The sequence below is a fragment of the Akebia trifoliata genome, unplaced genomic scaffold, assembly GCF_017979445.1.
Source record: "Akebia trifoliata isolate Shusen 1 unplaced genomic scaffold, ASM1797944v1 Contig01299_ERROPOS717734, whole genome shotgun sequence".
Classification (NCBI taxonomy): Eukaryota; Viridiplantae; Streptophyta; class Magnoliopsida; order Ranunculales; family Lardizabalaceae; genus Akebia; species Akebia trifoliata.
Window position 1 is genome coordinate 46003 of NW_028237658.1, and position 17292 is coordinate 63294.

General features: G+C 35.5%; 1 protein-coding gene across 2 annotated transcripts; it reads left to right on the forward strand.

Moving 5' to 3' along the window:
* Positions 1 to 314: 314 nt before the first annotated feature.
* LOC147380566 (THO complex subunit 4C-like) lies at positions 315 to 16963 on the forward strand. Of its 2 annotated transcripts, none has more exons than XM_086431509.1 (7): positions 315 to 679; positions 7732 to 7968; positions 8603 to 8746; positions 8864 to 8932; positions 11169 to 11359; positions 15799 to 15852; positions 16617 to 16963. In XM_086431509.1, exons 2-7 carry the CDS (start codon positions 7774 to 7776, stop codon positions 16765 to 16767), a joined length of 804 nt encoding a protein of 267 aa, XP_086287635.1. In that variant the 5' UTR covers positions 315 to 679; positions 7732 to 7773; the 3' UTR covers positions 16768 to 16963. The 2 variants fall into 2 exon arrangements, with proteins under 2 accessions (XP_086287635.1, XP_086287634.1); XM_086431508.1 differs by having other exon boundaries at positions 317 to 679; positions 16614 to 16963.
* Positions 16964 to 17292: the final 329 nt, after the last annotated feature.

Sequence of the window (17292 nt, forward strand, 5' to 3'; positions counted from 1 at the left end):
CGACTCCTCCTTTGAATGCCATGTAATAGGTCTCGAATTTGATTCTTCGAATACTCACTTTTACTTTTGCCAGGTCCCTTCGGCCCATGATCGAATATGTGCGGGTTGGATTTGGGCCCACACATGTTTTGTTTTTTTATCCAACCTGACCCGACACAATCCAATCCGGTAATGAGATTGTTCGGATTTGGGCTAGGATTTTAAGACCCGATTAGTACCGCCCCCGGTCCATTCACAGCCCTAACTTAACGGACAATCATAGAGATCACTGTCTCACAAGTGGAAAGACTAAAAACCATTGGTCAGCCAAAAAAAGTCTATAAAGCCTTTCGAAAAGCAAAACAAACCCTTAGCCTTAAGTCTTCGAAGTTCAGACGCTCCCCATCCCTTCCATGCTCGAGAAATCAATCTCAGAAACCCTAAATCAATCTCTCTGAACTTCTTTCCTTCTAATCTTTTTCCATCTCAATCCTCATCTCTGCGTCCACCTCCCTTTTCAACCTCAAAGAATCTCCAAAAAACCCTATTAATATTCGAAAGCTTTCGCCTCTCTCGACTTCCACTTTTCGAAACCCTAAAAAAATTTCTCAATCTTCACCAGTTCTCTCAGGAAGTCACTTTAGTATCTTTTGCTGTTTTTTTGCCTGTGATCGGTGAAGAACGCCGCCATATCTTTCAGGTAATTTCTCTTCTGAATCTTCTTGGTGGTTTAGATTTCGAAATCTATTTGGTTGAGCCCTAGTTCTCTCTTACTTACTAAAACCAGTATGGTTGTGCTACAGTACTTTTTTGTGGAATTTTTTTTTTCCGCATATTTAATACCGATTTGCTACTTATTTCGGTTGTGTTATTGTTTGCAAAATTGATGTTAATTTCAACACTTATTTCTGTAAACTTCATGAAATCTTGTAAGGTTTAGTGTCTATTTTGGTTGTTTTACAAAAAAAAAAAAACGAATTCATTTGGCTCAAGAAGCTCTTAAAGTAGCTTTTTTTGGTGGAAAAAAATTGGGATCGAAATGCGATCTTTTGTTTTTTTAGTAAGGGCCCGTTTGGTGGCTCCCCTGATTCTAAATAAACAGCTGTGGACCCATTTTTGAGCTGTTCTGCTATCATCTCGAGAAGGGTGTCCTCCTTAAATTGACATCATTGATGGTCCTCGAAATGCAAACTACACAAATCTATTTGTGCATTTGTGCAAAATTGTAATTAAAAGATTGCAGGTTATACAAACAAGTAGTTGTCTAAGTGGTTATCTTGACCATCTGAAGGCTTAAAGAAAACAACAGAAGTTTACCTAATAAAAAAATAGAACTACAAACGTGAGTTAGGGCCCATTTGGTTGCATCTCGAGAAGGATGTTCTCCCTAGTCCCTGAAAGAATTCTGTATATCAAACGATACCATCTAAATACAAAATCTTCAAAAAAGGAATTCCCAATTACTGGAAAGTGTTTAGAACACTCATACATAAACCGGAAAATTACGAAAAAGGGTCAAAACTTTAGTTAATTATAAAAAAATAACATTTTTAAAAAAATTCCCAAAAAACAACTTAAATCGTTGGACTGTCCAGTGTTTTAGTAACTCGTTGGACAGTCCAATGTTTTATGTTATTTTATGATTTTGAGTGCTGAGATTCCCACTAAAGGCCTTAATAGTAAAGGGACATTTATGATGTTTTAGTGCAAAATACAAGATGAAACATTGGACTATCTGGCTAGTTACTAAAATGGTGGACAGTTCAGCGATTCAAGTTGTTTTTGATAATTTTTAAAAATTGTTATTTTTTTGATAATTAACCAAGACTTTGACCCTTTTTTTGTGTGGTAATTTCCCCTTCATAAAACTTTATGTTAAGCATGAACTTTGCTCTTAGTTGACTCCACAACCGTGATTCCCTTTCATATCTTCTATTTCTTTCCTTTCATATCCTCGAAATATTAATCGTTCAAAGAATTTGACTATTTGGGAAAAGGACGATGTGAATCACCTACTAAAAGTCTCAACCACATGCATAGTCAATACCCCATTAACTTCAAAATGAATGAAGAAGGTGCGCCACCATATAACAACAACTAGTTTACGATGAAAAAAGATGATCCATAGTTTCCCCACTGCTTTACTCATGGAGAAAAAATTGACTATGCTTTCCTCAATTTTTTGGATGGTAAACTGTTAAAATTTTGTTTAAAATAGCAATCTAAGCAAAAAAAAATCCTTTTCAAAGGAATCTTGGGTCCCCATTTTAACGAGGTTGGGAAATCGTGATGAGATAGAGTGGACGAGTAAATTCCCGTGAGACTTGTAAAAAAGATTGAGCGAGCCGGGTCATTTGTACGTTAGGACCATTTTATTTTGTCGTTGTTAGGGAATTAGCAAAAGGCCTTTAAATGCTATTTAGAAGATTAGATTCAAAATCAATTTTCCATTTTGATTCTTAAATCAAAATCCCAAGATAAATTGTCAGTGATCAAAAAAATAAAAATAGATTGTCATCTTTCGAAATTATAATGTCTCACTCTAGTTCACAAGTCAAAGGTTTTTTTTTATCGTTTTGTGTGCACAGTTTCAATGGACCTAACATTTGCCTTTCGTGTATGGATGGTGAGAAGACAATTTACCATGTTATTATTATTGCACTTTTGCTCGTTTTTTTAACCTCAAAGTTGCTTTGCAATATGTCAAACCAACTGAGCTATGGGTCTTTGCCTGGTTTGGGACCATGTCACGGGTTTATCGGCATTGCAAGATGGTTGCCTTGATCATTCAAGCTCTCTTTCAGTAGTGGCTTGGGATCTCCATTTAGGGAGCTCAAGAAAAAGCTTTGGAGTGTCATACCCTTTGTGGGTTATGGAGACATTTGTTAGGAACATAATAACCTGGTTTTTGAAGGAAAATGTGAGCTGGTGCAATATTCGATTAGGCCTATTATGAGTATTTTGTTTTGTTTTTTTTAATTTTTATTTAATTTTTTGTTTTTTTTTTGGTGTTAGATATTTAAGGCATTTAAAGGGATTTTCTTTGATAATTTCTTAGGAAGATAGGATTGGGTGTCCTTGTGGCTTACATTTTTTTTAGCAGTTTTTAGTTGGTCATGTTGACCATCTTTAAAATTATCTTCTACTTATCAACAAAAAATGTCTTAACACCAATTTCTTTGCTTTGGTGGATAGGGAAAACAACAAAGGGAAAACTTCCTTAAAAAGGGCCTTGCGCACCATATATTATCTCAAAAATGATTCCTATCGGATCCGTTCACTTTGAATCTAATGCCCGCCCATGGATAATTCAACATAAATTCTCTAGCTTCTTTCCTAGGCACTACAATTGTAAGATACCTGAGAGTTCTCACTCTCCTACTCTAGATTTCTACAACATTTACTAAAATCTTTCCTCCAAACTCCTAACTAGCATTTTGTTTGTGATCATACAACAAAGCCTAATCCCAAGATTTTGGGGTTGGCTAAATGAATCTCATTCTTCCATTCCACTATACCAAGAACTACATCTTTTGTTATTGAAAGTGAATTTAAACTTTCTTTCACTATCTATTTTGTTCATGATCATGAGGTTCTTAGTATGTAAGCCGCATGATTGTTTGTTTGGTAGAACATGCTGTATACTTGTGAAGGGAAGAAGATGAAATTTTGGGGGTTAGGGAATTTGTGTAAGGATTTAAAAGAAAAGGGAGGGGTGCGCGGGGGGGGGGGGGGGAGGGGATTTGGAATTGATTTAAGGAGGGAAAAAAGGGTTTTCAAAATCCTAATTGACTATTGAGATGTAAAATGCAAAGTTTTGTAAATTACGATATTTTGGTTTGGGTTGAATAAGGGTTAAAGGAAAAGGGAAATAATTAAAGGTTGAGGTTTGTAGGCTTCAAGAATCAAGAATTCAAGAAATTGACGAGAAAATAACAAAAAGAAAAATAAAGATTAGAAGAAAAAATAGAAGGGATAGAAAGATAAAACCTTGAAATCACATCAAAGGTTTCTTGAATCACATAAAAAATGGTGGAAAACTCATTTCACTCCATGAAATAAACTCATTCTTTATTCATCAAATTCTTTGTTAAAAAAAATCCTAATACAATCTATATATAACGAAAATAAATCTAAGAATCCTAATAAATTAAAATACCAAATAAAAAATCTCATTTTCGTAACTTTCTCTCGTAATTTTTCAACTCTTATAAACTTGAATAAAAGACAAACTAAATTTACCAAACTACATCTAAACATTATATTATGACCAATATACTATGGGCTAATAAAACATGAAAATATACCAAAAAAGCATGAAGGTAAAGTGTCCTAAAATCGAAAAAATAAAAAATAAAAAATAAAAAATAAAAAATAAAAAATAAAAAATAAAAAATAAAAAATAAAAAATAAAAAATAAAATCACTTTTCAAGCTTTGATGTCCCCATCAATTCAACTCTGTAGGGATGGCAATTTTGCCCCTCCTCGATCCAATAGGTTTGTTTTTTTTCTTACCTGAAACTATTTCAGTATTAAAAGTTAAAATTGTTTCGGTTTTAGGGCGAGGATGGTTTTGATATACGCTGCCTCACCCCACCCTGCTAATCTGCCCTACCCCAGGCATTCAAACGCTCCTCAATAATATATATATATATGTATGTATGTATGTATATATGTTGTTATATACATATAAAACAATTGCCATTCGGCTTAGTGGTAAGACGCAGGAATTTGTTCTCAAGTTCAAACCTTCTTGAGTGCCTTTTTATGTAAATACATTGAAATGGGCGGGGTGGAGTGTTAAAAACGAGTTGTGGACGGGGTTGGTTGGTATCTATAGGTGCTAAAAATTGATTGAGCTGGCGGGGCGGGTTAGTGCGGGGAAAACCTATTATGGCCAGGGGCGGGTACAGGGCAAAAAGATATGACTTGAGTGGGGGTCGGGGCAGTTTCGAGGTAAGCAAATATAATTGGGATTGAGGGCGGGTTTAGCTAAACCCGACCCAAACCTACCTCTTTGTCATCCCTACAACTCGGCTGGGAAGAATTTGTTATTGACGAAACAAAATTGTGGCAATTCCCCAGTAGATCAGGGTTTAGGATTGCTTCTCAATCAATGCACCCTTCACGCTTCGATAGATATAATCAAATCAAATAAATTATCGTTGGACTTTTATTTTTTGGCAAGAACTAAAGTTGACAACTTGAAATGCTCTATGTATAACGTAACTCATTGATTTATCCAAAACGTTATTTTCCTTTTTTTTTTTCATGGGATAAAATCGGTGTTAAAAGCAAATGATGTATTGGCTCCACAATTTTCTGTGCCAATTGTTCAGATTCTTCAGACTTAGATTCTTATTCAAGGATCAATAATGATGTCTTACACTCGTCAATCTCACTATCTTAGTCTCTTTTAAATCAAACTCCTCGATTTCTTCATTACTCACTTTGAGTTTAGGCGCAAGGACTTTGATCACAATCACTCCATTCTCCCAATTTGAACGCTCTAATTTATAAGATTTACGAAAATTGCACTTGTTGCACAAGTTTTGTTGTTTGAGCTCTTCATACCATTGTTCACGTCATCGTTTGTGCTCTTAGCTTTCCTGTATATTACGGTTGCAGGCATACCAAAAATATGCTTGAGAGTGGCACGTTTGATGTAAATTTGACAACATATTTTTCAGTTTCTCTGTAAACATCTTTGTTGAATCCATCTTCTCCCAACGTAATCTACTAATTTTTCTGTTGCCTAAACCTAGGGTTACAACCTGGGTGGGTTGGAGGGTAAAACCATACTCAACCCAAGTAGCAGAACTCTTAACCTGAGCTCAACTCAACCCGACCATTGGGCCTAAGCTCACTAACCCAAGCTTAACCCGCGTTTGATATTATAAAATAGGGTTGAGTTCGGGTTAGCCCAAGTTTAGATAGTTTTGGGCGGTTTGGTCGGGTTGGGTTCGTTGAATAACCATAATTTCATTTTGATTAGGAAATAAATTTAGTATTAAAAAAATGATATACAAAATCAAAAACAAAACTACTAGTAAATAAAATTGCAGACAACCTTCAAATCCATAATTGAGAGAATATTAAGACAAATCATACTAAATCAAAGTTCACATTAATATTAACTAATTGTCCACAAGTCATACTAATAAGATGAAACAAAAAAAGCTAAATAAAAAATCTATAATTAATATAAAAATATTTATATATTAGTATATGACATCGGGTTCGGTTTGAGTAGGGTTGCTCATACCTTCAATCGGAGCTCAACTCGAATTGAAATCGGGTTGAGATATTCTAACTCAAACTCAATTCATTTTCTGCATAACTCAACCTAGGCTCAGCCATATATCAGGTTGAGCCCGAGTCGAGTTTGGGCCAGCGTGCCTAGGTTGCAATCGTACTTCAACCTAGGCTCTAATACCAAATTTGATGTAGGACGATGAGGGAAGAAGATGAAATTTAGGGGGCTAGGGAATTTGGTTTGGGATTTGGGTAAGGATTTAAAAGAAAAAAATGGGGGAGGGGTTAGGGGATCCGATTTGGGATTTGGAATTAGGTTAAGGATTTGGGCAAAAAAGGGTTTTTAAAATCCCAATTGGTTATTGAGATGTAAAATGCAAAGTTGTGTAAATTACGATATTTTTGTTGAAGAAGGGTTAAAAGAAAGGGGAAATGATTAATGGTTGGGGTTTGTAGGTTTCAAGAATCAAGAATCAAGAATTCAAGAAAGTTCAAAGAAAAATAAAAATAAAAGTAACGAATAGAAGAAAAAAGATAAGGTATAGAATGATAAAACCTTGGAATCACACGAAGAATGGTGGAGAACTCACTTCACTCAATGAAAGAAACTCATTCTTTATTCATCAAATTCTTTGTTTGAAAAAAATCACAATACAATCTATTTATATAGAAAATAAATACATGAATCCTAATAATGTAAAATATCAAATAAATAACCTAATTTTTGTAACTTTCTCTCTCCTAATTTTCCAATTCTTATAAACTTAAATAAAAGACATTAAATTTACCAAACTACCCCTAAATATTATTATTATGACCAATCGATTATGGGCCAATAAAACATGAAAATAAGGAAAAAAAACATGAACATAAAGTTCTAAAATAGAAAAATAAATAAAAATATAAAATCTACTCTTCAAACTTTGATGCCATCAACCTGTCTCCTACTCAATGCAATGGTGCTTTCATGCGTCATCCTGATTATTGCAAAGGAAACTTTGTTATCTAATTTTCCGAGCTATGGAAAAAAAAAGATATGCTTATTGGAACGGGCATCTTGCTTCCTTTTATATTTGGACTTCCAAGGTGCCAACCTCCCTTATATCTTTCATTAAGTGTGTCCTATTGACGTTTGGATCTATACCTAGTTCGTAGGGGAGGGCCAAATAGGTTTTAGGGAGAACCAAATTCGCAACCTAGAATATCAGCAATTTGGTCTGTTCACTCCACCTCACCAACCCCTTAGATTTTGTTCTTCTCTAAGTTAGACTTAAACCAAGCACTGCCTCAAAGCAACAAAATAGTGCCTACCAAAAATCACCCAACATTTTCTCTGCTTTCTCCTGAGTAAAGTTTCATTCTATATTTTGAGTGCTCCCTTTTTTGCTGCGATTTTAATGTTTTAGACCTTTTTTTTGGCATTTATTTATCTTTTTATGCCAGTTTTTCAGACTAAGCAATAATCGTTGATCTAAATTTCACTGATTTTCATCCAGGTTATTTGGTCGGTGCAGTTGGCTTTGCATATTCTCTATTAAATGGCAAATTCTTTGGACATGTCGCTTGATGATCTGATAAAAAACAGAAGTAACAGTGGGAGAGGGAGAGGACGTGGGAGGGCCCGCAGAGGGCGTGGACGAGGAGGCACTTTTAGCCGTGGAAGGGAAGCAGGGATGCTCCATAGAGGACCTCTTAGGGTGAATGCTCGGTCATCGGCTTACACAATTGCCAAGGCAAACTCAAAACACCATTGCTGTTTTTTGCTATATGTTCAAGAATCTGATCTGCTTTAGAAATTCAAAACACTAAAAGAGAGGATTTGATCCGTAGCATGGAGAAGCTGATATTGAAGTTCCCTTCACTAAATCAGTGCTTTGTTATAGTACCGATGTTCATGGATTATCCATATTTTGTGGCCTATCTTGGTTGGGGTTTATGATGGATCCTCTCGATACATGCGCAATTTTTTCAGTGCGGGGCCTTCAATTATTATGCTAGTTCATGGAGTTTCTATTCAGAGGAGCTTCCGTGGTTGAATTTTGGTTACTGGAGCTCTCACTAGTAGCACGCATATCAACTTATATGTAATGGGTGGAAATTCTCTAAACCCATTCATCAACCGCATGCTGTGATGTTATAATCATTCAAGGTTTTTGGTTAATTGGATGTGAGAAATTAAATAATAGTGGCTCCTACTACTTTCTTAACTATTACTCTTTCATTTTATTGTAATTCCATTGATCTCTGTCTGACTATGCTCTTCTGTGGTCAATTTGGTGTCTTCTTGTCCTAGTTTGGATGTTTGTACGTGGTTAATTTGCTGACTCGTTCTTCTAATTGGATTTTTTGTATCTGTAATTTAATCAGCCTTCTAGCAGGATCAAAGATTTTACATGGCAGCATGATTTGTTTGAAGATAGCCTAGTGGCTACAGGGTATTCTGGGATTGAAACTGGCACAAAATTATATATTTCCAACTTGGACTATGGAGTGACCAATGAAGATATAAAGGTGCAGCATAAATTATATTACTGTTTATTTTTTCCTGATATTTTATTTTGTTGTATCCTTGTCCTGTTTTGATGACAGAATCTTTTTTAAAATATTAATATGATATTTGGCTTTCAGGAACTATTTTCTGAGCTTGGAGACCTGAAGCGATATGCAGTTCATTATGACAGAAATGGCCGCCCAAGCGTAAGTGTTATGCTTAGCTGTTCTATTGCATGGTTCTATTGTGATTTAACTTCTTTTTATTTATGTAAATATCCTTCTCAGTCCATGTGGACTATTTTGATTACCTAAATTACAGTTTTGTTAAATTGTAGGGGCACCTGTAGGCTTACACCACCATGATATCAATTAGAGAGAATGCGCAAAACTGTAAAAAGAAAATATTGGGTATTCTGAATTCTTTAGGTTGTAGAATGTAAAAAAGAAACAGTGCCCACGCTTAGGAAACTTTGTGGTACAACTTTTGCATATGGCAGTTTGTGTGTTGTGAAGGTTGTCTCACAAATCGCCTTGCATATTGGCTCATAGCTTAGGCCCAAGTGTTTCAGATGTCAGTACTAAAATGCCATAAGCATTTGTATTATGGTTACCACCTTAAGATCTATCTCCGTATCTTGTAGTCCTCTTGGTCATTTACCTTCATCTTTACGGTAATATACCCCTCTTTTTTCTATTTTAATAAGTTGACATATCAAGAGATGCAATTACGTTGCAAATCAAAAGTCCTTCACATAGTGGTATTTTCTGTCCTATTTGGAGAAGAGAACAAGAAATCATCTTTGAAGGGGAAGTTTCTGCACTCCTATAAAAAAACATCTTTTTGATGGAAGTTTCTTCAATGAAGATCTTTCTAAAAATAAACCCTATTACTTCTACTCACTAAGTTCTCATCTTCTAGTGAAGTTGGGACAACAATTTAATATACCTCTCCAAAAGCTACACTGATAATAGGTACTAAAAAATGCTCAATATCCTAAGCTAGGTTCCCATTTTTATACTTGAGGCGATTTTGGTTGCTTACAAAGCATTATCTCGAAAAATATCCTGAACTCATTTTCCTGAGAGATGGAGATTGTTAATATACATGAGAGAAATGTGATAAATCCCTCTGTAGTTATTTGATTTTCGTAAAATTATGTATATGATGGTTGGTGAACATGATCCTCAAAATGGGGGTATTCGATTTTGATTTGGTTTGAACACACCGAATTGTAACAAAGCTGAATAACCATTATAAATATAAGAAGTTTAAGAACTTTTAATGTTGAATGTGCACGGGGTCATAAAATCCCCAACTTGAGAGTTGTGTTGAAAGGCTATAACTTTTCTTCTATTTGGGAAACAAAGTGAAGTATCCATTTAAGTCCAGGGATTTCCAAATGATGTTCAAGGAGACAATTGAAAGCAGGACTTTCTTCTTGGATGTTGGCTTGCTCAAGATCAAGGTGTCAATTTGCATATGTGATGTGGGAAATAAGTTCCAACATCGAATTGCTCCCTGTTGTTAAGTATGTTCTACGATTGCAAAATATTCTCTTTCAGGCAGTTGGTATGAATGTGTAAAGCATTTTTGGAAAAAATCCTTATCTTATATTCATTAAAAAGATTGTGGAAGAGGAATCTAAGTATCTAACAACTTTGATCATTAACCATCCATGTAAATATTCACTCTTTGTCGTAAGAACAGAGTCGTTATAATCCCCAAAGTAGATAGAGGGAAAATTGGAGTGGTTTGATGAACATTCATTTTGAGTAATTGAAAATTGAATTTCCTTACGAGGATTTGGTCACTGCTAGTTCTTTCATTTTTAACCTCATAAATACAAAGGACTTTGCACGTTGATGGAATAACTGTTGGCATCCTGGGATTGCTAATGAACATTAATGGGCCATAGTTTATTGAGTCAAATATAAATGTCCGAGGGGAAACAACCAGACCAACCAACCTGGCAGTTTCTTTGTGGAGTTTCCTTCTTGGGCCTGTAACCATTGATTTAATGGACATCCAGACATTTCTCCACCCAAGGTTGTTCTGTTTTTTCCCTTGATACTGTGATGTAACGGATCAATATATGATGCTTTATAGAGTTTACCTTCTTGTTTATGATATTTGACAATTAACACATCTTGTACAATTATCCACATGTTTTTTTCTGTTTTGGTGTTATATCATGATTGGGATGTTCTGTTGTTTTTGGTGCTTATGTTGCTCAAGTTATGAAATTTGGTTCAGACATTGCAAATTTCCCTCATTGCTCTAACCCTGTCTACACTTTTTTTTTTCTTGGAGAAAGTTTTTTGTGCTTTGTAGTATCTGGTTGCGTGTCTAACTAATTGGTAGTGTTATCTTACTTGATTTTTCCTGGTCGCTTTCCATTTATACGGATTATTAACTTGGTGTTCAATACTCGTTTTACAGGGTTCAGCTGAGGTGGTGTATACTCGGAGAACTGATGCTTTGGCGGCCATGAAGCGATATAATAATGTTCAACTAGATGGGAAATCTATGAAGATTGAAATTATAGGAACCAGTTTAGGAATGCCTGTTTCGGCTCGTGTGAATGTTATTGGAGGAGCAAATGGAAGAGGAAGGAGGACAGTTGTTATGTCGTAAGTCATTTCTTCACTTCTCACTTCCATTTCTACTATCTAAGATGTTTCTTTTTTGGATATTTGATCATATAATTTGTTATGATATCTCTCTTTTCTTTCCAAATTGTTATGGGCTTCTCGGAAAGTGAAAACTGTTGATTGGGCTTAGGTTAACGATTCCATAGTGGTTCATAGTTAGCTAGCTAATAATTACACTTGAAAGTGTGTCTTGGACATATTTCTATCCATCTATTACTTTTATCCCCTCTGAGAGGAGGAGGGGAGATATGCAATTGGTTCTATTTTTTTCTTGAACATATTCTTGTCAGTCTAGCGATTGTAAAAGGTATTTTCATTTTCGTGGGAGATTAATAAAAAAGGTCTTCAAAAGACATGTCATTTAGTATATGTTTTTTTTTTTTTTTTTTTTTTTTGGGGGGGGGGGGGGGGGGTAGGATATGCAATCAGTTCTATTTATTTGTTGGACATATTTTTGTCAGTCTAGCGATTGTAAAAGGTATTTTCAGTTTCGTGGGAGATTAATAAAAAAGGTCTTCAAAAGACATGTCATATGATATATGGTTGAGCTCACAAGTTTTGATTCTCGAGCACTAAATATCTCTAGTTTTTGAAATCCTTTTTTCTGAGCTTGGCTAGTTTGAGAGGTCTTAATAGAGGATCAAGTTAGCTATAAAAGTTGATTTGATTTTTTGATATATTGTACTCTCTTTTATGTCTGGAGATAGTATCAGTTTGTTTCTGGGTGATCTGATATGTGTGGCCTTCATATGCACGATGCGGTAACATGAATTTGGGAGTCAGTGGCAATCCTACTGATCAAACTGTCGAATAACTGAAATGCCTAAGCATCTTTACAATGTTCATAATAATTTTGAACTTCCTCTATCTATAATGCAATATTAATATTGTCATCTTTGCTTTATTAACTTCAATTCAAATAGTTCTACAATACTGAATGCAGAAATAATATAAAATTATAAGAAATCTTGGCTTTAAAATTAGATTTGATGAAATAGTCATGACGTTGGGGTTCAGGAATAAGTCGGCAAGAGGAAAATTGGGAAAAAGTTGAAAAACAAGGGTAAACAAATCAAGCTAGGGTTAGGGCTGTGTAATTGTTCCCACTAGGTGGTGTTCTCATATTATATTATAAGATCCCATATTAAACTACAAAAATCAATCGCCAAACCCCTTATTGATTTCATCCATGCATCCACCACAAGTAACCACAGATCGACAACATAGTTGAGGTTTATATGGTTCAAAATATAAAAAAGATAACAATCACGAGTTCGAGTTAGAATTCATTAACTGGTCGAAAACATCAAAATTAATTTCATCTTTATTTCCATCATGATCATCTTAACTTTTATCGATAAAATGGTCACCATCATCTTCGCCAAGGTTGTATTCTCTTACTAGTGCATCAATGTCATTCTGCCTTTACCGATTTAATCGTGAGGTTTTTGATTTAATCGTGAAATTCATGAGTTAATCGCGATGTTCGTCAAGGAAAAAATCATGATTTAATCGTGATTTTCTCAATAAGTCGGAGACTACATAAACCCTTGTAGCAATAGCTGGGGTTGAGAAACTGATCAAATGGAAAAAAATGGTTGGGGTTTGGAATTCTTGATTTTTTTTGATAAGCAAACAATTCCCATCTACCACCCACGAAGTTGTAAACAAAGTCACTACTAAATTCCGTAAAAATCTTGCACCAAAAAAAAAAAACAAGCAAGAAAAGATCGAAAAAGACAACGTCCACCACAGCTTCTCTTCCTTCAAAGCACCTCCCATTGTGCTCCTTCCAAATGTCCCAACGGACTACAAACAGTGTAGTAGGAGCATGATATGAAGTGTGGCAATAACTAAAGTAGAAGCTTCCCACCATGGTTTAAAATCTTGTTTTGGATCGATGTTTTGGTCATTAAGTAAACCGAAACATACCCGTAACATTCGAAACATTAACCAGTCTTTCGTAGAAGACAGGGTTTCTTAAATATTTACGAAAATATAAGCTTTTTTCATCTAAAACAATCCCAGTCTTCTAGAGAGGTCTTAAGTCTAGAGCATTTCATCCTCAAAAATCTGCCAGCCCTCTGCATTTTTCAGAGGAGAGGGAAAAAAAAAACTAGAGAGGAAGAGGAAGAAGTTACTAATCTGATCCGGCGATGGAACTCTGACGACCACACCCAGGTCTCTCTCTCTCTCTTCCTTCTTCTGTCCCCCTTTCCTTTTTCTCTCCCCCTTTTCTTCTTCTCTGATTTTTCTAGAAAAAGAACCGGAAATTTGAATATTTTCGGTTTCCAACTGTTTCGTCTCGGGATTTGGATAAACTGAAATGTTTCGTACTAAACATTACGATATAAACCGAGATTTTGAACCATGCTTCCCACAACTAGGGGGATGCCTAACATATAGAATTAGCTAGTATGGACCGAGTTTACACGGATGGTCTATTGCTTTGTTTTGGCATTTACATCTTGTGGCTTTGATGTTAGCAATGACTTTTTGACCTTTGATGCAACTTTTTTTTTTCTTGTGCGCATCTGAATGGGTAGTGTTCAGAGAACTATCTAGTGTTTGTGCAAGTTGATTACTCACTTTTCCTAGTACATATACAAACTTCATTAAATGGGAATCAGATACAACCAAATAAAGACCATCGTTCTTTTCTCTCCGTCCACTCCACTGTTCTACCCATTGTTCATTGGGATTCATGGGTTAGGGTTTTTGATAGATTCGATTGACTCTTCCTCTTCTTGAATTCCTTTCCAATCCAGTAAACCCCTGAATTTCGTTGATTTGGAGGAATATATTCTGGGGACCTCAATCCAAATCAGGTATCGAACCAGATAGCTCTACTACCACTCCTGCCTCAGAACTTATTCTATTCGCTTGGACCTACTTCAGCTCCAACAAGAAAACTTGAGTTAGTGCAATGTTGCCAAAAAATCATGTAATAGAAAAGGAAACAGATGCCGAAAGATCATGTAAACTGCTCACCCAGGCAAGAAGGAAATGAATCAACTCGATCTGCTTGAACTAGGTCTTGAACTGGTGGAACAGAATATGAAAGACACCCTCTAGTCATCCTGACAGTGGCAAGCTTCGTTGAAGCCACTCACTGGGAGTATGACGTCTAGATTTGGAGCGAAGAAACATATCATTTTCTTGATTGGGTTTCATTTTGTCCCCTTCAAAATTAGAGGTTTATCAAGCCACTCGGTCCTGGTTAGAGATCTTTTTGAGTTGATTTGTGATTTGGGGTCCGGTTTCCAAGTCTTTTGTTGGGGCATTAATCAGAATATCACAAAAATAGTATGATTACGGGATGACTAATGCAATAAGAATCATTATTGGGATAAGGCTTTGATGATCATTCTTATAGGAGTAGCCCCAACAGGTGATGAATTAAAATGATTTAGATGATATTTGTCATCTAAAACAGGCCAATGTGGGCGTCAATCGGAAGGACTAGGTTGTGCTTCTTAGTTGAAGGTTCAAAGGGAAGGACTGAAATGGTGTCAAATAGTATGGACTAGGCAACTTTCTTCTCCGTAAACTGTGGCTGGTCTAATTCCTAAACAGTAAAATACTTCTTTTGGTTTAATTGGTTCACATCAACGGTTTTATTTATTTATTTTTTTTGTAATGTGCTCCACTTTTTTTTTCCTGATTGATTTTAAATCTGTTCCATGTACCCACCCATAATTAATTTTATGGGGTCACATCCTTAACAATCTCTTCATCACCGTATATAATTGAACCTAATGTAATGAAGTTTGTTACGTTTTTGCATTTGTCTATCTATAACCAGTGCAAAAAGTTATGGTTTGTTTCTTGAGAGTGAGTGAGTCTCTTAGAAAGACTGTTAAGGGTAGGGCTTCTTTTACATGACCATGTTTGTATGTATAAATCTTGGATGGCAAAATACACTTCCAGGTATATCTTTAAATATTTAAGCCAATTTGATCACTCCCTTTGATGGGCATTTAAAGGTGAGTGAATTTGATACAATCTAGATAGAAAATCATTGACATCAAATAGAATTAGCCTTCAAATGTTTGTCGAAAAATATGATTGTATTACTAAGAATTTGTATATCAAGTAATAAATGTTACACATGAATACTGTGAACACCGTAGTATGTGATCTATTGTATTTTTTCTTAATAACTTTGAGGTGTTACATAATTTAGTTATGTAATGTGTACTATATTGGTGCTCCCATGCTCACCCCTCCTCGGGCTTCTGAGTAAAGTTCACAAAATTTTGAGGTTCTCCATTTTTGTTTATATAATTGGAATTAGTGGAAAGAAAAGCTGTGTTAATTGTTGTTGGCAAAACTTGAACTTTTCTCTGGCAGCAGATCCATAATATTTCTTGAAAAATCTTTCAGCAAAATTGTTTGACACTTGATTCTTTTTGCAGGCCGCCGGGATTGGGTCGAGGAAGAGGCTCTGCTTCTGTCAACCGTGGTGCTGGGTAAGCTGTTTTGTAAATACAATTTTTCTTTTAGGTTTTGCACACATTTATCATAAATTTAATTTTTATTTTATTGGAAATAGGGAAATAGTAGACTTTTCTTGTTTTATTCTATGTAAGGGCATTAATGTCCATTAACTCTTTAGATTATATATATATAAATCTGTCAAGCTCTCATTATGAGGTTTGAGAATTACTTTTCTATAATTCTTCTTAGTTAAAGAATGACTCAATTCTATTATTTGAATTGATTGGAACTACGTTGGATTTGAAATTGTTTACAAACCTGTTAGTCACTGATGTGCAAGTTTTGTTTGGTATCTTAAGATATTGTATTACTAAATGAGATTTATTTATTTTTCTGAGTACAAATTTGAAAAATGCATACTCATGCTATATGTAAAATCTTTTGGGAACCTTGGTGTTGTACACAATCCTCTATTTCATTCCAGTTTCTATTATTTGCATTTTTAATATTAGTGGTTTTTGTTGTCGATCTGTATCTTTGTATTCTTATAGATTGATTTTAAACTAGAAAGAATTTCCGACTCCTGGAAGTGTCCATTATTTCCTTATCACTTTTATTTTCAAAACTTGAATGATTGTCATCATAGTTGTGTTTGCTGGTCATCATAATCGTCCTTCAAATAGTGTAGAACTGTATTTGCTGATGCTTTTCGAAATATCCCATGTTGGCCATTCATTTACATATATGCAACCAAAGTAATTTACTCTCTTTTTTTTGCTTCATCTCATTGAAGTAGGTGGACACCCCGTGGGGGTTTCCAGCGTGGCCGAGGGCGTCCTCGCACTCATGGGCGTGGTCGTGGGAGGAGGCAACCCACCGATAAATCTGCTGATGAGCTGAACAAGGAATTGGAGAGCTATCATGCTGATGCCATGCACACAACTTAAATGTGTTGCAGCCAGCTGTGATTGAAACATTTGTGTTGGCTTTAAATGAAAATTTGAAACTCATTAACCGTAGTTACTATAGGTGGTGGTGGGTACTTATTTCATATTTTTGTTCTTGTTTAGTTCATGTGCTCTACTTACATCTGGTGTGGCTATATTGATCATCATTTGGATATCTAATTTTCCCAGATGTTCATTTGTGTTTGTTTTTTTTACTTTTAGGGTATGTTTGATTGCATGGAAAGTCACTTTCCATGGAATTTGAAATCCATGGAAAATTAGTTGTGGAAAATAAGTAGGGTTGGAAAATCAAATTCCATTGTTTGATTTCACTTGGATAAAATCATGGAAAAAATATGAGAAAAAAGAAGAGGAGAAGGAGGAAGAAGATGGGAGGAGGGGGAGGGGGAGAGGAAGATGACGAGGAAGAGGGAGGGGGGAGGATGTGGCGATGGTGGCAACGAAGGTGGTGGCGGCGGCGGCGACGGCCACGGTCACGATGGCAGCGGTGACGGCGACGGCGAC